Source organism: Ambystoma mexicanum, chromosome 6p, assembly GCF_040938575.1.
Source record: "Ambystoma mexicanum isolate Mex_15411 chromosome 6p, UKY_AmexF1_1, whole genome shotgun sequence".
In the NCBI taxonomy this organism is placed as follows: Eukaryota; Metazoa; Chordata; class Amphibia; order Caudata; family Ambystomatidae; genus Ambystoma; species Ambystoma mexicanum.
In genome coordinates this window covers 636331660-636358254 of record NC_090935.1, presented here as the reverse complement: position 1 = coordinate 636358254, position 26595 = coordinate 636331660, and the positions used below count along the sequence as shown (strand labels likewise).

At 46.7% G+C, this 26595-nt stretch overlaps 1 protein-coding gene across 6 annotated transcripts in view; it reads left to right on the top strand.

The window, feature by feature from the left end:
• The window catches only part of ARHGEF28 (Rho guanine nucleotide exchange factor 28), a 1591074-nt gene that overhangs the window by 1469377 nt on the left and 95102 nt on the right, over positions 1 to 26595 (top strand). For all 6 annotated transcript variants that reach the window (XM_069627491.1, XM_069627492.1, XM_069627490.1 and 3 more), the window contains one exon: positions 5717 to 5857. In XM_069627491.1, the coding sequence (XP_069483592.1) occupies positions 5717 to 5857 (141 nt within the window). The remainder of the gene's footprint in view (positions 1 to 5716; positions 5858 to 26595) is intronic.

The window sequence follows — 26595 nt, the reverse complement described above, 5'->3', positions numbered from 1 at the left end:
CGTTCCGGTTGGTGTCTGTGATGAATCTTGACTCGCGTTGTGTAGTTCCTGACTTCCCGAGGTTGACAAGTTGTGCAGGGCTGAGGCACGAGTCTTGATACGTCGTGCAGAACAGGATTCAGATGTCTTGACCCGAAGTGCAGAACAAAGGTGATCCGTGACAGGCAAGCGTCACGCTGGCAGCCGGAGAAAACGCTAAGCGCTCGGTGTGGCCCAGGGCGGGGTTTATATAGCCCTGGGCCCACCCAGAACCACTAGACCACCATGGAACTTGTACAATGGCCCTCTAGAGGCCCTGTTGAATGTGACTAATTGGTCCAACCTGGGGGCCATATTGGATGGAGCTAAGACACATGCATCAGCCTGTGCCTGCGCCATGCAGCCAGTTTCTCGGTCCAGGTTCCTCCCTGAGCCTTGGGGATCCCTGGAATGTGAATAGCTTGTACACATCGATTCCACACCAACAAGGGATCGACTCATTAGAATGGTTCCTCCTAAAGCACAGAGACTTTGATTCAAAAGGTTTTTGCAATAGAATTAATTAATATCATTCTTTTTAACAACTACTTTTGCTTTAATAGCAAATACTATCTACAAACAGCCGGAACATCTATGGGCTCACCAGTAGCACCATCATACGAGAACATTTTTATGTTCCACTTTGAGGAGACCCATGTACTGAACAAAGATCCCTGGAAAAACAAGATTGTATTTTGGAAAAGGTTCATAGATGATATCTTCGGGATATGGCAAGGCACTACAGAAGAACTCAACCTGTTTTTCTAATATCTCAACAGTTGCAATGAGAGAATCACTTTTACTCTGGAAATAGGACAACCTAATATTCATTTTCTGGACATCAATATTGAAAAAATAAACCAGCATCTACAGGAAGCCTACAGATTGCAACAGCACACTACATTTTGATAGCTGCCACCCAACCCATCTCAAGGACAATTTACCCTTCAGTCAGATGCTAAGACTGGAGAAAGCAGTTACACGTAAGGAGTCCCTAGTAAGGACTGACCTCCTTGAAGAAAAACCCAAAAAACCAACAACAAGACTAATCCATACCTTGAAATTTTCCAGCCAAAGCTACCAAATCAAGAGGATTATCACCAAAAACTGGGACCTTATAAAATCGGATCCAAATCTACGCAGGTTGTTCCCTGAACCGCCTATGTTAGCCTACAAAAGCGGTAAGAACTTTAAAGACAGTTTGGTCAGAGCTGAAAAGAGAAACACTACAGATCAAACCTCCTTGAGAAAACAAAAACCGGGCACTTATCCATGTTTGCACTGTCAACATTGCACTAATATAATCAAGGGAGATTACATCCGCCACCCCAGTAATGGCAAAACAAATATTCCTTACTCACTATGCAACATGTGGCAGGAAAAATGTGATTTATGCCCTCAGATGCCCCTGTGGGAAATAATACATCAGCAAAATGATCCGGAAAGCAAAGGAACGCTGGACGGAACCCAAATCAAACATCAGGACTAGTAATGATCAATCTCCAGTGTTTAGACATTTTAAAGAGAATGGCCGCAATATTAAACAATTGAGATGGGCAATCCTAGAGGTCGTACATTCACTACCTAGAGGGGGAGACTTTGCCAAAAAACTATCCCAGAGAGAACTACATTGGATACACAGATTAGATGCTGTTATCCCTCACAGACTAAATAAGGATTTTTACTTGGGCCCATTCCTTTAAAAACTGTATGCATCAAATAATGCTTATGAGATTTAACCACTCCTGATTGACAATGATTTATATTCTGCAAGCGCCATTTTAAGTAACAAGATTGTGCATTCCCATGAAGGAGACAGAACAATTCACAATTATGTAAATAGTTAAATATGTATGTGATGTGAATAACATCCTTTTCTACAATGCCATAAATATGGCCTGAATATGCAATTGGTATGTGTACAGGTCCCGAAAATCTTTAACTGTGTGTATGAAAAGATTGTGAACTCATTAATCTGAGGCAGTCAACTTTATACACAGCTAACTACTGTTGTACTTATATCCATGAATGGTATTATACATTGGAAGATAGGAACACAGATCCACCTAATAACAACTGACCTTATATTCACAAGCCAGAAATTGCATTGTGGTACAAACTGCATTACATTTTATGCCTTGTACCCGTTGCTCAAGAGATACTATTGGTCCGACTTTCCCTTGGAATTGATCGATATCGGCTGTGATACGCCAACTCAGTTCAATGCATTATACAGTTATCTTGCCGACCTACGTGTAGACACCCACGGCAGATAATCAATGTCACAATTACTCCTTTAGACCTTTGGATCATTGGAGTGTCCTTTTGTGCACTTCCAATTTATTACCTCACACTATGCCGTTCCTACAGCGTAATACATTTTTCATCTTTTTTCCATTTCTTTCATTGTTGACATCAGTGACATCATTCACCTCTTTACGTGATGAGGTCACGATCATTACGTATATATTTTCTGCCATCTTGTGAACCTCATATCATGCCGTTCTTACGGCTAAATATATTTCATCATTTTTTTGTTGTTTACATCAGTGACGTCATTCACGTCCTTACGTGGTGACGTCACAGTCATGACGTATATATTTTCCGCCATCTTGTGAGCCTGGATCACAGCGCATGGCTGGATCGGCTCCGTCTGCATTGATTATTCTGCTCGAACCTAGTAAGTATACTTACCGCTCCCTATTACAGAGAGGACTAGTCTGTTGGGCTGCCACAGGGTCACAGGATCACTGCTTCGCACCATGGCCTTAGTACATACTGAGCACCATAGGTGTTCTTGATTGTTTGCCACTAAGATGCTTAGTAGCAACTATAAAAATATGGCGTCATGTTTTGCAGGTCGCCACTGATTGGATGTCATTTTTTCAAGTATTTCCTTGATGTCGGGCAAAATCCTTCTCTTAGTAGAAGCTCCACAAACCAACTGCCAACTTTAACATTGAGCAGTAAGTGCTTCTACTTAATCAATATTACATATTGTATGTACTAGCAGGAAATCTTTCTTTAATATACACATTGTTCATCCTCTAGAGAGGGCTTTGAATATTCCATGACACCGGAACATATGGAGCAACATTGTCCAGCATTGCTCTACTTTACTTGTTCATCCTGTGAAAAATGAGGAGAGCACGGTATGCCATCCCCTTTACGTCTTCTTTTTTCTTAAAAAATGCACACAATTCTATATAGGATCATTTTTATTTTTGTGACCAAAAAATTTGTAATTGAATTAAGTATCTAACACCACTACTTAGTTTGGGTTTCTGTCATGTGCACCATTTGAATGCTTACTTATAAATAAACAATATATCCAGTTGTTCATAAGACTATCAGATTATGAATCTATAGCATTGATTGCCACCTAGGGTCTCTAAGGATGAACTTTTCCCCCTATTGAGTTTACATATGTGAATGTTTGTCTTTTACACTATGAATTTTTTTGATAACTTGAATTCTGACATATATGTCTAAATATCTTTTGTATTTATGGAGTATTTGAACGTTGAATGAATTAATACAGCCCCTGATGAAGAGAATTGATCTCGAAACGCGTTGGGCATATTCGTATGAAAAATAAATCATCTTTGAGAACAAATTGAAAACCTTCTTTGAAGTTTTACTTAAGTTATTTTTTTCAAATTCTTTTTTCCTAAAAATATATGCACTTATTAAGAATATGATGTGTCAAATATATTTTCATTGAATTTCCATTAGGAATTATAAACTAATTGGGCTTACTCAGCCATAGATAGCGTGCAGGGGACAGGAGTTCTCAAATCGGGAACTTATTTTGTTTCTATTGTATGTACAACCCATATGCCAGGGCTGTCAATTTTCTCCCATGCACCTCAAATTATCTGAATATCTCTCTTTTGTACAAAAGAGAAAACAAACCTTCTTCATACAAACAAATGGTTTCTAAAAATAACTAAGAGTGCAAGGTGTCCAATTCCTATTTTGACTTACAATAGTTGCAGTTTAGTCATTTGCACAATAAAAGGGTTAACTTCGGTTGATGCATTTATTAATTAGTGAGTGTAATTTGATATAAACTTCTAAGAGGTTTCTACAAATCTACCTTTAGCATCTTGTGGAGCTTTGTGCATTCACTCATGTCAAAACTTTAAGAATACATTTGCAGTTTTGTTCTTATTTGGTTGTGACGGCCACAGCACTCCTAGCCCGTTCTCTGCCCATTATGAACGGTTTGCTTGATGGGAATGTTGGGATAGCACAATATTATTAATAAGGTGTTTATGACAGGTTTCTTATGATTCATGGCATACTGAAAACATTAACATTACTCTAGCAAACCTTGCAAGAATCCGCTAAGGTCGTGTGGTAGAGCTTGGGCACAGAATCTGTTGGGCCACGCTACAGGACAACAATCTTAATGAAACTGTCTTGTGTGTCAGGCCCCACACATCGAGAAGCCAATACACAATGTGCCTCAAATGAAGCTCCCACATTAGATGCAATGTACATGTTTTTCTGTGTTACATTTGACACATCATGCATTAAATGTGTTCAAGAGGTTTCCTAATGCCTCTTCATACAAATTCCTAAACACACAGGGCTTGATTCAAATCGGTTTGTACAGGAGGGACAATAAGCCTTCGAGAATCACTGGTTGCACCTCCTGCTTTATATCAGATTTACAAAGCCTACAATTGTAGCAAGCCATGGATATGTCTGAAGCATCTTTTCGATGCTTCTGTCGAAATGCAGCATCCCAGAGATGCTTCAAGCATATCCATATTTGCTCTGGTTTAAAGGTGTTTAAATTGGGTTTGAGGTAGTGGGTGCAAATAAGGAATGTTCATGGTCATTTCCTGATTAGCCCCTGGGTTTGTGAGTTTTTTATGACAATGTAGGAATTACTGGTTCTTAGCAGTGGTTGGTTTTGTAAAGTCTCTAGCAATGCTAATCTGCTTAGTTGATTTTGCTATTGTCATGATTGTCTGGAAATTGGCATCAACATACCCAGAAGACGATTACCGAGGTGGTCAGTTATACTGTATTCCAGCCGGGCACAATCCTTTGAATAACCTTCCTCTATTCACATCCTGAACCCTTTCTGCCCTGCAGTTTATGGTGTAATTGACTGCGATTGAAATGTTCCCCTGTGAACAAGTAGCATCACTATGTAAAGCAAAAGCTCAGACTAATGTCATAGGTAGACTACAGAGTAACATATGTACTATCATTGTCTACCTGTACCTTGATTCTAGGGGAAGCACCTCCATCGGCGGGAGCGGGGGACTCTGTGGAATCTCGGTGACCATGAGGAAAGCCCATGTTTCTTCTGCATGACCCAGTGCATTTCACTGTCTCATTAATTTACTGTGGGTTATTCTGGGTCACAGCCACAACCCTCAGGATGTAATCATTTATGTGCCATGAATAAAATCCTTTAGTTGAGAATGCCACTTATGAGCCGGTGCTAATATGTGTTTACAAATAAATTGTACATGTAGTCTTTGATAAAGTATTTTATTTTCAGAGGAGAGCATAGCGGAGATGAGTTTTGTGCAAACTGCAGTTTAAAAAGGTCACAGATGTATACTTTACATGCTTCCGTAATGTTTGAGTCATCATAATTATCAACAGCAGTCTTTCTTCATGTTTTATTGATGTTAATATTTTTGTTGTAAAACATCACCCTTCTTATGCCTAGCTGAAAATCTCCACATAGCCGTAACTTCCCAAATGGACAACACAATCAGTTCACTGGAAGAGAGTTCGGAAACATCTACGTCCTCACACAGGTTTACATCCTTTGAAAGCGTCGAAGAAATACTGGATTTGTCTTCTGAATGTGAGTATGGATACCTTTTTCTTTATGGTGTGGGGCACTGAGAGTGAAAGGGAGAGCAACTGTTCAACAATGCCCTGTCCTGCTGTTCTTGACATACTTAATAACACGAAGAAGCTTTAATTTCGATGCGACCCACTATTGCAATATATGTTTTTGAATAATTTTGCTAAATCAATCTGCAAACACAAGATAAGTACATCATGAGTGGGGGGGCGTGGCTTGGAGCCGATGGCGAGCGGTAGCTGATCTGCCGAGCTCCGGCCGAGACGCCGTTTCCTGATCCTTTTTCTCCGGCTCATGTGCGGCCCCAGCCCTTGCAGAGGAATGCGCGGTTGGGGGAAGCGGTCCTGCATCTGAATAACCATTGGGCCCGCCGAATTGGACCCCCCCAGACGCAGCTGTGGCCCTAAAGCGGCTCTCCCCCCTGCCGCTCTGATCGGATCCAAGATGGCGCCTCGCATCGCATAGCGGAGCCTACGAGGGGTATCCCTCCCCCAACGGACTTCCAGGTCGGGTGGGGAGAAGCGGAAGCACGAGAAAGCAAAACGACTTCCCCGGGTGCCGCCCGTCTGACAGAGGACTGGCCTGGCTCGGGTCACTCTACCGATCCAGCCCCACAAGATAGGGTGCGCGGGATCCCGCTTCACCCGCGAGGGGGGCCTCCCGCCTACCCTTACTCTTCTGATACCCGACTCTGTGGGTCGCACAACCAGACACAGGGGCAAAACACAGCTTACGGCCCGAAATTTCGGCTAAGAAGAGGGCCTCACTAGCAACCCTGCAAGCGATCTATCCTTTGAGGCCTACGGCATCCGCAATCATCACCTCAAGATGGCCGCCAAGAATAAGACCAGAGCCGCCACCATGGACTCCTTTGTTTCCACCAAGCTGAAGACCCTCACTCAAGCCGGGGCCGGCTCCTCTGAAGTCGCCCGGACGGGCGAAGGGGTGGCCGCCGATAATCACTCTCAGATACTTGATGCCATAGCCTCCCTAAAAACGCATATAGACTCTAAGATCGACGAATTCAAAATTGATATCCAATTGATCCGCCAAGACGCTCGCAACTTAGCGGAGAGGGTCACGACCGTCGAACAGTCGACGGAGGAAACATCCACGACCACTACAGCCATGAAGTCAGAAGTTGCCCTCCTGAAGAGGAAAGTTGCCTTCCTGGAGGAAAGGGCGGAGGAGGCCGAAGGTCGGGCCAGACGGAGCAACATCAGGATCCTGGGCGTCCCAGAGGGGAACGAGGGGGCAAACACCATATCCTTCGTCGAAACCCTTCTGCTGCAAGAAATAGGGGCCGGCAAACTGACCCAGGGATTCTCGGTCGAGAGGGCCCACAGATCCCTCCAGAGGCGCCCTCCCCCTGGATCGCACCCCAGACCTATAATCGCTAAGATACTGAATTTTCAGGACAGAGAAACTATCTTACGGCGATCCAGGGAGGGGGGACCCATCGAAAGAGGGGACTCAAAAATTTCCATCTATCCGGACTACACGCAGAAGGTTCAGAGAGAGCGGAATTCATTTGTCCCGATAAAAGCTAGGCTCCGACAACTGAACCTAAATTATAGATTGTTATATCCGTCACGCCTCAGGGTCGTCCACAAAGAGAAAGTGGTATTCCTCGATAATCCAGAGGCAGCCAACATGTGGCTAGAGGATAATAACCTGGCGGATGGCAAGGACAACTCACGGAATGAGGCCTAACCCCCCCTGATCCCACAAGAGACCCCTGAGTAACAGTAAGAACTATCGTACATGACGCTGGAACACAGAAGGTAATCCAACTTCAGTTTTTCACTTGGAAACGGCCTCGCTCGGCTCCGCCGCCAGACCCTCGCCCCACCCCCAGCGTAGAATTCACCCGGTCTGGGCGCCTGCCTGACCTAGCTCGCGCCCGACTCCCGGATGGGCTCCAACGGCTCGAGAGCGCCTGAGCACCGCAACAACGTTGTAGTCGCTGGGCGCACCAGTTTGAGTTTTGTTATTAGTTTTATTAGTTATACAGTCTTCATGCCTCTTTTGCCAACAAAGACCGAGATGGGTCCAGGACGCGACCCCGACGACCGGAATTCAGTGATATTTCCCCCGCAGCCCACCTACGGAGGACTAAAACAGAGCCGGACTCCGGAGACCGAGTCCCGCATCAAACCCGAAACTCAGACCCGATGGCGGCACAGTTCACTGTGATGACATGGAATGTGAGGGGTATGGGCTCATACCTCAGACGCAATCGTATACAATCTTATCTCAGAAGGAAGAAAGTCTCAATTGCACTCCTTCAAGAGACTCACCTCACGACGGAGGCCATGTCCAAGATTGCAGACCGATGGGCTGGGACTGTGAGAGGGTCCCCATACTCCAAATACGCTAGAGGGGTGCTAATATGGATAAGCCCGGATGTGCCCTTCCAGATGGAGGGGAGTGAACAAGATAAGGAAGGGAGATACGTAGCGATTTGGGGCACAATGGAACAGACCCCAGTCTGCTTGGTCAACTCCTACTTCCCACATCACGGAACACCGGCGTACTTCGCCACAATGATCACAAAGCTGATTCGGCACCGGGACCGCACTTTCATATGGGGAGGGGACTTCAATTGTGTTGCTGACGCAAGCGCGGACAGATCGCTGCCCCCCCCACACCCGAGCAACCTTGCATCCCGTGCCCTGAGTGAAACTCTGGAGCAGCTCAATCTAGTCGACATCTGGAGGGAACACCATCCGGCCGATAGGATTTACTCCCACTACTCAGCCCCACACGGAGTCCATACAAGAATTGACTACCTGTTTATCAACAAGGAGCTCGCCCCATGTGCTGCATCTACAGAGTACCTGGGGCGAACGATCTCCGATCACTCCCCACTGACCATGCTATGGCAATTGAGGGGCCCCATGTGGAGGATGCCGACTGCAGCACTTGAAGATCCCGAGTTCAGGGAAGACCTTGCCGAAAAATTGGAAGATTACCTGGAAATTAACATGGGGTCGGTATCCTCCTGGGGCACATTGTGGGAAGCTATGAAGGTGGTGACCAGAGGGGAAATTATATCGAGAGCCGGCGGTACTCGCAGGCAGTTGCAGAAAACGCTCGAGGCACAGGAGGCTGAGATCTCCCGACTAGAGTCTGCTCACGACAACTCCACAGAGGCCGAGAATAAATTGAAGGAAGCCCGTGCAGAATGCCAACAAGCATGGGAAAGACTGGAGAAATTCGATTTCACCACGCATACCACCCGATCCCACAAAGAATCGGACAAACCAGGGAGACTACTGGCCTGGCTCTGCAAGCGGGAACACCCCAAACACCTCCCAGTGGAGATACGGGACGCCGACGGGACATCCCACACGACCCAGTTGGGGATCAATGAAGCCTTTGCCAAATTTTACACTGATCTGTATGCCCACAAGGCGCAAATTCCTACTGAAGACATTATAGACACACTTGAGGAGATAGAACTTCCCAGCATCTCACTCGAGCAGAGAGAGGAACTGGAGATGGAGATCACTCTGGAGGACGTACAAGTGGCGATCAGGTCCCTCTCTAACAACAAAGCCCCTGGCAGCGACGGCCTCCCACCTGAGTTTTACAAGACGTATGAGCCCATCCTTACCCCAGTTCTCCACGAGGTCTACCAGGAGGCATACACGAACGGGATTCTCCCCAACACCATGAAAGAAACCATAATCGTCCCTATGCTCAAGCCACACAAATCGCCCACCGACTGTGAGTCCTATCGCCCTCTGGCCATGCTAAACTACGATGCCAAGATCCTCACATCCATATTAGCTCGCAAGCTGGCCAGAGTGGTGGGATCCATCGTCCATGAAGACCAGAACGGATTTGTACCTGGGCGCAACACCACTGCTAACCTCAGGAGGCTACAGCATGTAATGGCTGAAACACACGAGAGGGACGAGGACCTGGCGGTGTTGTCGCTCGATGCTATCAAGGCCTTCGACTCCATATACTGGGAATGGATCAGGGAGGTCCTGAGAAGATTTGGCTTCGGAGGGGGCTTCATCAGGTGGATCGAGGTCCTCTATAATTCCCCAATGGCGAGAGTGAAAACGGGAAGAATGGTATCAGCAGCCTGGGAAATACAAAGGGGAACGAGACAGGGGTGTCCGCTATCGCCCATGCTGTACATACTGGGCCTGGAGCCGATGGCACTATACTTCAGGCAGCAGTTTTTCGACGCTGGTATCAAGGTGGGCACTGTACACCACATGATATCTCTATACGCAGACGACGTCCTCCTTTACCTAAGCACTCCCGAAGTTAATGCACCGACAGCACTGGAGGTACTAGATAATTACGCGAAGTACTCGGGGATCCGATTCAGCAGGAGCAAGTCCTCCGCCTTCCCCCTGGCGGGCCTACGCAACACTCCAGAAAGCAATCTTCCAGTGATAGGAATAGGTTGGCAACTGGTCAAGTTCCGTTATCTGGTGATCAACGTAAGCCATAACTCGCTACTCACGCACGAACACAACACTGAGGTCGCCATCATGAGTCTTCGACGCTCTATAAAATTCTGGTCCAAGCTCCCATTGGCCATGGTGGGCAGGGCAGCGATAGTCAAGATGATCGTACTCCCCCGATTCCTATATTTCTTCGTGAACATTAGCCATTACGTTCGACCGCCCTTCTTCAAGAAGCTGGAGGCTATTATCAGGGACTTCCTTTGGGGCCCCCACAGGCACAAACTGTCGCTATCTGTTCTCTCCCTGCCACACAAAGAGGGTGGAATAAAGCTACCGGATCTCCAGTTATACTATCTGGCTGCCCAGTTGAGTCACATAACGAAATGGCTCTCGGACGAACCTTCGGCTGAGACGGAACTACTGAGGCAATCCTCGAACAATGTGATCCCCAAGGAAACCCTGTGGCACCCCACACGACAATCCCCGGTCACCTCACAAGTGATTGACCTGGGAAGGAAGATATGGGCCAGGTCCTGCTACATCAGGCGAGTACAACATCCATACTCTCCGGATAATCCCATTTTAGCAGACACCTGCCGAACGGATGCAGACCTCTCCACAGCAAGGAGGTGGGAAGAAGCCGGCATATACACATGGGGCGACATGTACGAGGAAGGAGAATTCAGGGACTTCGAAACTCTTAAGGCCGCCGAAGGAATACCCCCGGGCCAGTTCCTCTGGTACCACCGCCTTAAACAGACTGCCAAGAAACAATGGACCGGCTGGCCGGAGGAACCCCTCCCCTGACCCTCTACTTCAAGAAATGCATGACCTCTCAGATGGCTGGAGACCAGTCTCCAGGCTCTTCAGCAGATTATGCGACAAACCTAACCCTAAAGGCGAAGATCTGAGGGCGAAATGGGAGGAGGACCTTGAGACCCCGATCACGGACAAAGAATGGGAGAGAGCACTGATATTTCCCAAAAAAGTGTCCAGGAATACCAGATTCGGCCAGATTCAACTGAACGTCCTGTATAGGACATACATGACCCCACATAGGGTCGCCTCCTTCAATAAGGCATCCTCCCCTGCATGCCCATGGTGTGGGAATGATAAAGCGGACATGATCCACATGTTCTGGACTTGCACTAAGGCGATGACACTATGGTCCAAAGCCAAACAGACTTGCACGGACGCCGGAATGACGAGGTACGAATGGACCCCCGGAGAGTGCCTCCTGGGGAATTACCCCAGACCTAGCAAGTCCAAGCATACTGTCAGACTAATGGACATCTCATGCATTCTGGCTAAGAGAACAATTGCGATGGCCTGGAAAACGCCGTCGGGCCCCAGGCATGAACGATGGCTCAAAGAACTCGAGAGATGGACAGTAGCTGAAACCAGGGCCTGGCAAGAAGGAATCATGTCAAGCGGCGAAACCGAGTGCGGCACCCTGGAATCATGGAAGGCCCTCCTCAGAGACATACGCTTCAGCGCCGACCACAAACCCCCCTGAAATCTCGTAGCTTCACACTGGCACTATCCCCTGATGCCAGCACTGGAAGGACAGCCTTTGTATGCGACCCCTCCTGCTTTCTGAAACTCTGGGTCGCAGGCCCTAACCCATCCATCTATTGTAAGTTCGCTGCAACATGAAGACTGTTGTTGATTTGTTTGACCCTTCCCCTCCCCTATCCCCCTTGCACCGTCCCCTCCCTTGTTTGAACCACTGTTTGATTTCTCGTTGTATTGCACGTTTTTTTTTTGTCTCACCAAAATCAATAAAATACGTTTAAAAAAAAAGTACATCATGAGTCAGACACGGACAACATATTCAACTTCCTCAACAAAGTGTTATTAGCTCAAAAAGGTAGGGTGGATTAATGCCTAATTTGCCCTATGTTAAGGTGGGATTTCCCTACCTAAAGAAAACTAAGAATAGTCTGTGTCAGGAAGTCCAAAGTAAAAAATCAGTATGTGGCCAAAATCTATCCTTGCCCTCACATCTGACTGAATTCAATGTGTAGGTATGCCAGCATCAGAAGGAATATTGTTCAAAGTAAAATTCTGGGGGTCTTCTAACTCTTTGGCTTTTAATCGGGTCCCCTTCCCGAAGTTCAAAGTAGTCCATTAAACACAGGGTTCCCTTCACCAAGAGTTCAAATCTTCCAGCGTTTAAAACAACACTTGACTTCAAAATCACAAAACGGTCTTTTCACAACACAAGCTTCTTTAAAGGTGTTTTCAGTGACTTTTCCTTTCAGGGCCTCCCAGTGTAGGCGCAGTTTTCGGACCACACGGTTCACCCATTACAGATCACCAACCGGCACCCTTCCTTGACAGCTTTTCCTTCAACACCAGTCCACTGCTTCTCCTCAGCAGTGAAGTTTGCCTCAGTCATATGTGTCACACTCTCCGGGAACTGTATTGTGGCTTGTCTGGCCACTATGCATGTGTTGCACCTTCATATGCTTCCTTGGCTTGTGCCAGTGCTTGTTTCCTTATTATATACAGTTCTTTGCACTTTCTTGGCTTAGACCAATGCTGGATTTCTCATATCATGCATACAACTCTTTGTGCTCTCTTGGCTTTGCTAGCACGTGTTTCAGTGAATGCTGTTCAGTATTTCAATGCAGTTCAAAACCTTCCTTTCAGTAGGATTCGCAACCTTTCATTCACTCCTCTTAAGGTGCAAGAGTGTTCCCAGCTTGCTTTGTTTTCATTCAGTATTCACAATGTCTTTAGATGTGCTTTAACTTGTTTTATTTTGTTCGGTATTCAAAATACCTTGCTTTCATTTCGTTCTGTATTAAAAAGTGCCTTGCTTTCAATTTCATCAATGGCCGTAACCTTATTTCTGTCACCGCCTGCCAGCCTGGTCCCCCCTTTGTGGTTTCACTCACTGGTCGGTTTTATGGCTCCTTGTGCGTTATTCTGCCGCCACAGGTTTCTGTTTCTCCGTGCAGTCGCTCATGTCTTCTCCCAGCAGTCCCCTTTTGGTTTGCGTACAACCAGCAGTGCTTCCACGGCAAAGCAGGACTTGCACAACCGTTTCCCTTGGTCCCGCCAGCCTCCTTCTTAGGGCTTGCCACTGTCCTCCAATGACCTGTGCCTTTGCTTTGCTTTGCATACGCACTGCACTTTTCCATGGGTCTCGAGCGCTCTTCCTGCCACACCACAACACCCGAGAGGTCTTCCTTTACCCAGCAGTTCATGGGCGTTCTCCCACAACTGTCTCCATTTCTTTCGTGCTTCCAACTTTTAAAAGCTCACGCCTCCATTTTCATGCCAAAAAGGACTAGAAGGCTCACCATCAAAAGAGCTAAGCAGGTAGTCCTGTTTTGCTCTTGTTGTCCTCCTCCTCGTCTCAGTACTTGGCTGGGGTTGATCATTGTTTATTTTCACAAAATGAGAATGTTTTGTTCCAGTCATCCTCTTCTTCGTCCCAGTACCCAAATGAGTTTGATATGTGTCTGAATTAATAAAATGAGGATGTGTGGTTCTAGTTGTCCTCTTCTTCGTCCCAGTAGCATACTGGGATATTTTGGGGAATGGTTGGGGGGAGCACAGGGAAAGAGCTGAAAAAAGCCTATGAAGGCTTTTGGGATGGAGGGTCTGTGGTGAAAGGGAAATGGGGAATACAATGTCTCACCTAAGGATGTTATCTCCCCACTCCCCAAGTCTCTTCCACCCAGGTGATCCTCCCTTGCATATCCACCCCCAGGGTCAGATCCAAAAGTGATGTCCTTTCCCTGGCCACCTGAGAAGAGGATCCCAGAGGAAAATAAGTGAGAATGCCCCCAGGTTCCTCACACCACCTAGAGATAACACAGATAATATAGTTTGTAGTGTAGTGTAAACAAATGATCACTTTTGCCATCAATTCTAATTTCGAAGTGATCTGGTTTATTGCAAATTTCAATTAAATGTGTTGAATCCTTTAATACACTAGTGCCCATTTAGTTGATATTTCCACTCTCCTGCACACAAATAAGGCTAAATGAATTCTACATGGTTTTTCTGTTATTCTTGCATGTGTTCTCTGCTTTTCACTAATTGAGTCTGAAAAGACATTTCAGAATTAAGACCATAGTTCTTTCAGAAAGTTGAGGATCACTAGCTGCAATGATAGGCACATTCTAAATTAAATGCTAAAATCTTAATACAGCTGATCTATAATGCACTCTTTCATATGAATGAAAACAAAGTAGGACAATGCTATTGAAACATTTCAAAGCACAGCATGGAAGGTATTACTGTACCAGTAAAGTTCTGCTGTTGAGCCATGTCATCCTCTTAGGTCCAAATGCGTTTTGCTTGAGGATTTTCTGTGCAGTATAGAACACTGCAGGCCTTCAAACCATGTAGACATTTGCCCATCAGCACATGCATCTGTCCCAAGCTCGGCAGACAGGGATAATATCGTAAGATCGAATGTAATGCAAATGTTATGGATTTTCTTCTATGTCCCATGAAAAGAGAATTTATATTTAAGTTCGACCATTTTTTTTTATCACAAGGAAGTGTACGTATCAACTTGATAGAACTGGTGCATACATCAGATATCAATCCAAAGGTCAGACTGACAGGCGTTTCTTACAATGAACATGCTTTTTCAAGTTCACACATAATTGGTGTTATTTTTAAATATATTTCCTTCAATCGTATCATGTTCTTTGTGTAACAGAGTAAGCTATTTTTATTTGTAGCACAAATGCAGTTAAATGTATCCAAGTGGAGATTCAAATTCCTAAAATGGCTGCGTGCCAGAGAGATCAGGTCTTAACACAGCCAAGTCCCTTGTTTTGGAGGCAATGGGTGAGATGAAAATGAGCCTATCTTATGAATATTACTTGTGGGATGGGCTTGTTCTGTATTGCACTTGTCTGGGAGGTAGTTAATTGATGTTTGTTTCATGCAACAGGCTCTTGTACTTGCCTTTCTCACAGTAAGTCACATCCTTTTTGCCACCTTTCTTTGCAAGGGATTCATTGGACTGCCTCTTCACAAATGTTGGTCATATTTTACAAGTCAGAAGGCAGAAATGTCCTCAACCTGACCCATTGCAAAGTGGAAGTGGACACATGGCTTCAACACATTCTGTTCATTTTCTTCCTTTTTTTATTTAAGTCTTTTTGTTACCATGTAAACAAAGTGTACAGTTCCATAACATTTAACACTACTTCTCAGTATGAGACCATTTGCATCAGGACAATCTCATGCTTTATCCCTCCCATGGTACATTTATATGGCTATTAGGTTTAAACCACTCAGTTTATGAATGCCAATTAGGCAACATGCTTATTCTTCCCTCCCAAGCACAACAGAAAACAGGGATTTGATGACATGGACGAGGCAAGAGGGAAAGAACAGGGCAACTTTAATAGAACGATCAAGCTCAATTCTTTAAGAGGTTGGCCAATCCTTAGTTGTACGGCTCCTACCAGCCACCTTTAATTCAGGTGGTAGTCAGTGGATGGCATGTAAATAACATGCTATTGTTCGCGTGACCTATTAGAGAACCAAATAGCATTGGTGCCATAATGACTGGCTGGGGGGCATGCAAAGCTTGCATGTGGACCATTGGCTTTAAATTTGAGGCAATCCGGTAGATCACAGAACAGTGGATGTTTGCACTCATGCAAGTGCTCAACTGCAAGAAATGAAACAGAATGACAAGGAGGGCTGCATAATAAGAGATTCCGAAACTGTCGCTGATGAGATGATGTAGTGGTTATCTAGGCCTTCATATAAGGTGTTGCTGAACATAGTTTAGATCCACCTAGGTGACCATACGATCCACTGTGTCGGAAGCGGCCTCTTTCTGATCAACACGTACGAGAGGTGGGGCTTGACACGTCTCTGTAGGTCCTTTCCTCTAACCTTAGTAGAGCGAAGTGGCGAGCGAGCAACAAGCGAAGAGTGGAGAGCGATCAGACAACCGACACTATTTGGCTCCGGGGTCTCACGTGGTTCTCCCGAGGCGCTGCCCTGGCCGCTCGGGTGATTCTGCAGGGGAGCGGATCTGCAGAGTTACGGGGGTGCAGCTGAGCAGTGGGTGAGCATCTCGAATGTCCCGGGGTACAGCGTTGTGACTGGCCTAATTAGATAGTAGGTCAGACTGGTCGTAGAGTGTCTACGAGCCCGGGTTGACTCCGGGGCAGAACCCTGCGGCTGGACTTGTCGCAGGCCACTCCGGTTGCGGACACGGTTTGCTGCTCCCTACGACCTCTCAAACGTTGGTATTTTGGTCCATGAGTACACTCCTTGCAGTGTTGGAGGCGGCCTCACACAGCGCGATATTGCACACGCTGGGTGGAGGTGCGGCCTGACACGGCTTGATACGGTTTCTTGATCTCCCTGCCCGAGCTAAACGCGGTTCGTTCGCCGGCGGCCGCTTAGAAGCGGCGTGCTCCTCTGTATCTTCTTGTGTACACGAGAGCTACAGGTGGAGCTGAGCAGTGCCATGAAGAACGGACACTAGAGGTGGGAGCAGGAGCACTCAAGGACTGGGACTAACATTGATTGTTGCAGCCTTAAGTGCACGGCTGCAACTACAAAACGTGGTCCGAGTCCTGGTTTAGTGCCTGGCTGGCCGAGTGACTACGATGGGCCTTGAGTGACTTCCTGTTAGTGAAGTCTTTTTGAATAGGGTCTGCCCACTACCTTGGAGGTGAGCAGGGAGCCGGAAGTAACATTGAACTCAGCCCATTGAGGCTTATTGGCTCAGTACAGCAAATAACTAGCGCAGCACATTAACAGTGTTAAGCTAGGTGACACTGTGGATCTGCTGGAATCGTCAGCCCCCTATTGTCCCACTACATAATCTGTTACCTATCTAAGTGGATAATATCTGGAGACTGTGGGCTGATGCCTTTGATCCAGGTATAGAACAACAACAGTGCGCAGGTTGGAAAATATAGTGGGCTGAACCCTGCAAATTGTGAGTCGCTGAAGCAAGTGGACTTAGTACCTGCAGAGAGTCTATTTGAGACGTCTCTAATGCAATCAGACAAGAACCTGAATCACCCTGTGTACAATCTAAGGAAAACCAAGTCAAGAACAGTTGCTTGGGGCCCCGCCAACATGAAGGCTGAGATGGATAAACTGATACCTAAAGTAGAAGCAAAAAAAAAGTTCTCCGATCAAGCAAGGTGTGATTACTTCCTTTTTTCCCCCTCAAGAAATAAACTCAACTACAATTGAAGAAGATACATCCGACCAACAAGAAAATTCTTTAGTGTATATCTAATTTTGAAGATATTGACAACAATTCATTATTAGACCTATGTCTAAATATCCAGAGAAACATGACACCACAACCCAAAGTAAGATTCAATAACAACAGTGGATTACCGATAGACAAGCCAATGATCATACTCTCAGGGACATCCACGGTCAGAGAAGGATTAGAGAGACTCTCTACATCACCTAACTTGGCGTTAGCTTCAATGGAAGATGATCCTGATGAAGTAATTGACCGTATAGATAAATCAAGTACAGGGGCAGCCGAAATTGCTGAGATTCAGGCATCGGTAGCCTCGCTTCAATTTGCACTCAAGATCTTGCTGAAAATGTCGGGGCGGATCTTGGCCAATATGGACATTCTCATCAGGGGAAACAAGGAGAGAAGAATTTCTGTCGAAGATGTGGAGGCAAATTTATCTGAGGCAATTCATATAACAAGTGAGATTGAAGAGCAACAAAATTTGGAAATCAATGAGGAGACAGATAGACCCGACCCATTTTTCTCCAAAAAACAGAAGAGATTAGCAAGAAAAACAAATAAGGGCAAAAGAGATAGTGCCACACAATCAACAACGACAGAGAAGAATGAGAGGGGAATGACTACCAAGAAGAGTAGGAAAAGAGTCGCAAGAGCCAAGAAGAGAAAGGTAGCTCGCGATGGATATTTGACCAGCTGGTTACTCTCTGAACAGGGACCGGTAGTGGACCGCGAAGAAAGAGCAGAGACTGTGGAAGAGGTGGAGGTGAACCATAGCGTTGTAGTAGATATAGCTATGGTAACAAGTCAACTGACAACACAGGAAGATCCACCTCTTGAAGTAACGGTCACTTCGGTTAATAAGAACGAGAAGAAAGGCAGTCGAATATGCCTGATCAAGAATCTCTATCAGAGTAAGGTTAACAAATGGCTATAGCGATCAGAGTTACTGACAAGATTATATTCTGTCCCTCAATTGCGGGTACTAATCTCAGATGACTTTCAATTTGTAGAACCATTGAAAGGTCCAAATCCTAATGTCTCAGCCCTTCACTGTAAATTTGCGGCTACGGCGGATTTGTTAAAGTATAAAGAGGAACTAAAAATAGTAGACGTGGAAGTGGATGTTGATCTAAATGAAACAGATCCCAGCTGCCTGAAAGAAGAGGTTGCCATTTCTGTGGACACAGTACCTCGCCCAAACATGCAGACAGACAAGAAAATAGAAGCGTCTGATGTCCAACAGGTTTTGAAATGGTTGGCTGATGCCCTTCCCGAGATCTTAAGGAAACCATGAGATTTATCTGTTGTATCTTGGAATTGTCGGGGTTTTACGCATTTACTTACACCAGAGGGTTCTACGAAAATGTTTGATAAATCCAGTTGTTTCTGCTTGCAAGAGACTTGGGCATTAGACCCTTTGATACTAGATGGGTATACGCTGTTCCACGCAGCTGCCAAAAGAGGTGATAAAGGCAGGCCTTTTGGTGGACTGGCGATAGGAGTGGCTAACACTTTAGGCTCCAGGCAGATTGGTTGTAACTGTGAAAACAACCTACTTGCAGTCGAAGTGATATTCGATGGCATAGACTCTATGGGTTCTTTTCTGCTGATAAACCTGTACAATCCACCTGGAGCAATATTGAGTGAACAATTGCAAGACTCTCTGCAGGATGTGCTGGCAAATTGGACACCTGCAGCTACTAACTCGGGAGTAATGGTTGTGGGTGATTTCAATTGCCATATGAGAGGACGGGCGTGCAAAATGCTGAACCCTAAATTGAAAGAAAAGGAAATTATGGCTCACAATAAAAAAGATATTGAGGGCAGTGCTTGGGAATTCCTGTTTGAATTTTGGGATATGATAATGCTCAATGGCAGAACAGCCAGTGATCACCCTGGACAACATACTTGGTCCAACGGTGCTTCTAATAGTACGTTGGACTACATATATATATGTCCGGGGCTTCAAGAGCAGATTGAAGATCTGAAAGTCATGCCCAATGAATGGAGTGACCATGCCGCCTTAAAATGTGTGATGAGTATTTCCTGAAAACAGCCCCCATTTAGTAATATGGGTACCGTAAAAGTCAATAAGGCAGGTACCAGGATGTCCTGGTCAGATAGGAATACTGCACTTGCAGCAGAAACTCTGGGAATAGTAGCGCCTAAAGAGATACACAAATTTAATGCTATGTCCATTAACTCTATAGAGGATTGGATTAGTGCTTTTTCAGGCAAACATGCGGCGGCCCCTATGGGGCGCATGATGAGTAGTGTGGGGAATAAATTACCATTTGATAAAATAATCAGAGATATGAAACGTAACCTTAGAGCTGATCTTCGTAGGGCCAAGAGAACAATGGCCCCCGGGGAAGTTTACTATCGAACAATTAGAGAGATTAAAAATAGATATAGATCGGCCATTAAGGAGAAAAAAAGGGCAGACAAGGTTCTTTCCTGGCAAAAATTGGTGAAGACTATATGTGAAAAGAAGACCCATAACATCTGGTCCCTCTTGAGCGAGGCTCAAGGTATACAGAGGGGGCTATTGAAGCGAGAGTGTGGGTTAAATTTCTGGAAAACAGAAATATGGGGGGTGAGGAAGCAACAATGCTGGGCAGACCGCCATGTGAGGCCCCATTTCCCGTAACGTATGAGCTCATTTTGAATAAAATCAAAGAGATAAAATCGTCAAGAGCACCGGGACCCAACGGTCTGGCTAACATTGTTATGAAAGTGTACCCAGAGTTTTGGGCAAGCTTGCTAAACATCCTGTTTCAGAAATTACTAAAGACAGGTAAAATACCCTGCTCCTGGCAGACAGCAATATTAAAAAGGGCAATAGACTTGACCCAGGCAACTATAGGTTGCTCTCTATGCTAGATGCCACTTGAAAGATATTTGCCTCACTTCTGCTCAACGAGCTACAATCTTGGGCAGAGGGCAAAGGAGTATTGTCTAGATTCCAAAGTGGGTTTAGACAAGGTTGATTATGGATATCCTGCAAGCCAGAGCTTTAAGAATCGGATCGGTTCCGCTCTATGCATTATACATAGATTTCTCAGTGGCGTTTGATTCCATACCTCGTAGTCGGTTGTGGAACAAATTGCATTCAATGGGCTGCCCTGATGGTCTAATATACTATCTAAGACTTTTGCACTCAAACAATTCAGTCAAATTGAAATTAGACTAAGAAGGCCACACAACTCAAAATGTTATACAAAATAGGGGTGTCAAGCAAGGATGCGTAACTGCTCCTTTAATCTATAATCTATATGTTTATGACATCCCAGATGCATTAAATAAGGTTAGCAATTGCCCGCCGAAAATTGGGAAAGTTAGCTGCCCAGAATTAGCATACGCTGATGATTTGGTGATATTCGATCACACCATTAGTGGGATGCGAAGATCTGCGTTGCATTATGGGAATATGCTGAAGAGAATAGTCTGAGCATTAATTTAGGAAAAACAAAGATCATGAGATATACAAAAAAAAAGGTCTCTCGTGGTCAATTTACAGTAGGGGTAGCGAATATTGCATATGTCCCTCGGTATTGCTATTTAGGCATAGATTTTGAAAATACTGGGGATTATGTGGCATGTAAACAAACACGCCGTATTAAAGCTACACAGTTGACCGCCTTATTCTATAGATTTACGGTCAGCCAAGGCTGTTTCACTTTATGGGGTACACGGCAACTCTACATACATTTGTTTGCCCCGGCGATAATATATGGCCTGGAAGCACTACTGGAGTCCGATCTGAGATGGCTACAGATACTAGAGGGTCAATTTTGGCGACATGTTCTCGGTTTGCCTCCCTCTGTCCCTATTGCCATCATCAGATTAGAATTGGGCCTGACCTCCTTAAAGGCATTAGTGTTAAAGAAGAGGGCCTCGTTATATCTCAGAATGACCCGAGATACAAGTAATGGACTATTAACAGCGGTGCATCAAGAAATAGAAAAGGAAGGCTCGATTGTTTTAATTGTAGATCAGATGAATGATCTGTTCTCCGAAATAGGCTAGCAACCCAGAGATGGTAAATATTCAGAGAAAGTAAATAGAGCACTGAGTAAACGCGTAGACCTCTGGGATTGGCTGGAGAACTTTGAACATCTTAAGAGCTTGAGCAGTTACCATTTTGTGCAATATAGATTATTTGATTTTAGGAAACCCCAGAGATACTTGAATATTTGTCCATCTATTAGACTTAGACGGTTTATATTATTGCTTCGCCTAGAACAACTACCTACCCTAAGTAATACGGGGAGAAAAGACAGGATGGCCGTCGAGGAACGTACTTGCCGACTATGTAAATTACAAGAGCAGTTGGAGACGGCAAAGCATTTGTTGACTGAATGTTTGGAGATGGCTGGTACATTTTAACCCCTCCTTGGTAGCTATGTCTATGCTAACGGGACCGTCTTGGTCCAAGGCCCTCAGGCCAACCTTCACCTCTTTGATAGACGCTTCCCATGCCTCATCAACTTCCTCTCCGCTCCCGCTGTCCCCCCTCCTCTGTCCTCGGCTACCTTGCCTCTCCCCTCCCTCCCTGCCCCTTCTCTTGCTCCCTCTTCAACTCCTTCTCTAACACCTCTGCAGGGCGTACCTCTGATCTGTACCCCTCCCCGGAAGTTTTTCAAGGGTGGCAACCTTCTCCACATTGCCACTCTAAACTCTCGCTCTGCCATCAAGCACTCCTCTGATATCTGTCGCCTTCTTGAGGAACTGGACCTCGACGTCCTCGGTCTCACTGAGACTTGGTTCACTGCCAGCTCTGCCACCAGCTTCGACACACTCCTACCTGACGGCTACAAGATCCTCTCCGTGCCCAGGCCCAACCGTTCAGGGGGTGGTGTTGCCCTTATCTTCCCTGAGTGGATTCCTGCCACTGTCACTCCTACGCAGACCTACTCCTCTTTTGAATGTCTTGTCTGCCGACTTTCTCTCTCTCCTAGCCATTCCCTTACCGTGGCTACTATCTATCGGCCACCTGGTCAAATTTCCTCCTTCCTCTCTGAGTGGGCTGACCTCTCCTCCTCACTCCTGTCCTCAACCACCCAACTCCTCTTTCTCGGTGACTTCAACATCCACCTCGATGCCTCCTGTCCCCCCACTGGTCTCTTCCGCGAACTCTGCAACTCTCTCTCACTCTCTATTCTCCCGTCTGGGCCTACTCACTCTGCAGGGCACACTCTTGATGCTCTGATCTCTTCTGACCTTCCCCTCTCCCTCCCTCTCTCCACTCCTCTCTCCTGGAGCGATCACTTTCTCCTATCCTCCCACCTCTCCCTCCCTACCCCACAGGCAAAGCCACCCTCTTCACTGCCACCCACCTTCTCGGTCATCCGACCCATGAAGCGCGTGTCAGTTGAGGCTTTCGCTGCTACCTTCTCGCCCCCTTCTCCCCCCTCGGCTGACTCCCACCCTGACACAGCCCTCTCCATGCTCTATTCCTCTATATCTGATACTCTCGATATCCTTGCTCCCGTCATGAGAATCCGCCTGAAGCCCAAAGCCAAATGTAACTCCTGGTATGACTCGGATCTCGTCACCCTAAAACGCAAGTGCAGGGTGGCAGAGAGGAAATGGCGTGCTTCATGTTCATCCTCTGACAAACTGGCCTGCCGCCTGCTCCAAAGGCAATACCGGCTCTCCGTTCTCACCAAGAAGAGAGCACTTATCCAAGCCCGCATCTCTGAGGCATCTAACAACTCGGCCGAACTCTTTAAAATCTGCAAGGAGCTGGCCAACCCTGCTGCAGTCTCTACCTCTCCTGTCCCCTCCCAGGCCCTCTGCACTGCACTGGCCTCGCACTTCATCTCAAAAACTCAGGACATCCTGTCCTCGCTCTCCTCCTCTCTCCTCCCTCCCTCTCTTCCCGGCTCTTCCTCTTGCTCTCTTGCAGCCGCCCCTCCGCCCTCCTTCTCTGCTTTTCCACCTTTTTCTGCTGATGAGGTTTCCAGACAAGTCCGATCCATGAAAGCCTCGTCTAAACAGGTTCACCCCTGTTCCTCCAAAACCATCAAGGACCACATCGACTCCCTGGCTCCTGCCCTGGCTGACTTTTGCAACCACTCATTCGCCTCTGGAGTCTTCCCATCCCCCCTCAAGCACTCCCTTGTGCACCCCCTCCTCAAGAAACCCTCTTCCGACCCCTCCTGCCCGGCCAACTATCGCCCAATCTCCATTACTCCCTTCCTGGGCAAGCTCCTGGAGAAACTGGCCATCTCCCAGCTTAACCTCCATGCTGAATATGTTGGTAATCTTCATGACCATCAATCCGGCTTCAGAGCGGCCAGAAGCACGGAAACTGCTCTCCTGAACATCCGTGAGGACCTGCTCCTGAACCTCGATTCCAACACTCCATGTGTTCTCATTCTGCTCGATCTCTCCTCTGCCTTTGACACTGTCAACCATGCCATCCTGCTCAACCGTCTCCGTGATAACCTGGGTATCACTGGTCAGGCTCTGGCATGGCTGACCTCTTTCCTTTCCGGTCGACCCTCCCAGGTCCAAATGGGCTCCTTCCTCTCTGACATCTTTTTCTCCACCTGTGGTGTCCCCCAGGGATCCAACCTCTCTCCCTGGCTTTTCAACCAGTATCTGGCACTCCTTGCCCACCGCATCGCCGCTCTCTGCCCCCACTTCCAGTGCTATGCGGACGATACCCAGCTCATTTTCAGGCTACCCTCGGCCTCCTCCTCTCCTTCCCTCATCTCCGACTGTCTGTCTGCTATCCAGGAATGGTGTGCCGCCAATGACCTCTGCCTTAACGCCAGTAAGACTGAGATTCTACTCATCGGCACACCCACTCCCTCCTTCCCTGCAGCTCTCTGACCGGCCTCCCTTGGCCCCCTTCCTGCCCCTACCTGCAAGGCTAAAAACCTCGGGGTCATCTTCGACTCCACACTCTCCTTCTCTCCTCATATATCTGACGTCTCTAAGAAGTCACACTACCAGCTGCACCTCCTCAGAGGTATTCTTCCCTTCCTCTCCTTCCCCCAGAAGCTCACTGTCTCCCGAGCCCTGGTTCTCTCAAGGCTGGACTACTGTAACAGCCTCTATCTTAATCTGCCTGCCTCCACTCTCCGCCCTCTGCAACTTATCCGAACAGAACTGCGAGACTTGTCCTTGGCCTCAAGCCCAGGGACCGTATCTCTCCAGGACTGAAATCTCTTCACTGGCTCCCAGTGGCTGCGAGGATTAAGTTCAAAACCCTCTGCATTGTCCACAAGGCCTTCTGGGGCTTGGGGCCTAAATACCTTCAACTCTCTCTTCCTAAATATCTTCCTTCACGAGCCCTTCGCTCATCCGTCTCCAACTCCCTCATGGTCAGCCGCTTCTCGAAGCAACGAGCTGGGGGTAGATCTCTCTCCGCAGCAGGGTCCTCCCTCTGGAACAGCCTTCCTGCCTCCCTGAAACTCGAGGAGAACCATCTCCGGTTCCGGAAGCACCTCAAAACCTTCCTCTTCGCTTCTGCCTTCTCTCTCCCTCTCCCCTGCTAAACCTGCTTAACTCCCCACTGAATTCTGCACTAAACCTGCATCTGGGCCACTCTCAGTGACCTCAGTCCAGGGCCCAGCCACTCTCCACTTGCACTGCCTCCCTGGCTCCCCCTGCACTGTGGGACTGTCACTGTATCCCTACAGCCCCCTTCCCAGCACTTGCTCTGCACTTACCTCGCACTTGCCACCAGCTGGCCCTTTTATTTATTATTTATTATTTTATTACGCTACTTACCTTGTACTGCACTTTCCCCCCCACCTCCTCCCCCTGCACTTTCTCCTTTTCCCCTTACCTCTGCACTTGCGCGATCTGAATGACACCTGGCCTAGTAGGATCGTTTGTCTGTCTTCCCCTTGTTTCCCTCCCTCCCTGCCTCGTCGCGCCTTGAAACACTTGTGTATAGGCGCGTTACAAATACCATATCATATCATATCATATCATGTGCATGAAATAACACATATTGGGGAAGCCCTGTTTTGGCATTATTGCCTGAACTCTAATAGCTTACGTCTGTTGATAGCTCTATATACTATTTGGTTGCGAATTGAAATAAGACTGGGTATAACTCTTTAGAGGAATAGGTTTTATGAAGGTAATTTTTATATAGCAGGTATGAAATGTATATATATCTGCGAAAGATATGAATTATTTGTTTTAAAATAGTATTTTGTATTGCAAATTATGTGTATTTAAAATTGTATTTGAATTATGTTTGTATTTTTTATATGTTATTTAATGTTAAATTTGTGTAAAGTTTATAATTTAAACTATAGCACAATAAATATTAAATTAAATACGATCCACAAAAGAGGTGTTGGTAGAATAAGCCATGAACGGGGACAGAGTCCCCAGGATGCACAAATTAAATATTATCTCCAGGGGTTTTGGGCTGCCACTTTGGATGTGCCTGCTGGGCCTAGAGACCCAAGCTACTCCTCACTGATGAGCCCCGACAAGGGCGAAACATGTTTGGGGATGCTTGTGGTCTCGTGCAGAAGGGATGTGGCCTAGCAGTTCGGGCTGGACTGCCCCTTTTGGGGTGGGGCCAAGCCTGATTTGCATATGGTCTTTCCCTTCTGTAATGGCTTGGCAGGCGAAGAACGGTGGTCTGGAGGGTTGCCCAGAGCATTGCCAGTGGTTAAGCTTAAGTCTAAACCTTCCAGCCATCACCTCTTTGTTTTTGCTATGTCACCCCGAGTGGGACGGGTATGCCCAGACGTGGGTCCCGTGCCTGCTGGGCCTAGAGACCCAAGCTACTCCTCACTGATGAGCCCCGACAAGGGCGAAACATGTTTGGGGATGCTTGTGGTCTCGTGCAGAAGGGATGTGGCCTAGCAGTTCGGGCTGGACTGCCCCTTTTGGGGTGGGGCCAAGCCTGATTTGCATATGGTCTTTCCCTTCTGTAATGGCTTGGCAGGCGAAGAACGGTGGTCTGGAGGGTTGCCCAGAGCATTGCCAGTGGTTAAGCTTAAGTCTAAACCTTCCAGCCATCACCTCTTTGTTTTTGCTATGTCACCCCGAGTGGGACGGGTATGCCCAGACGTGGGTCCCGTGCCTGCTGG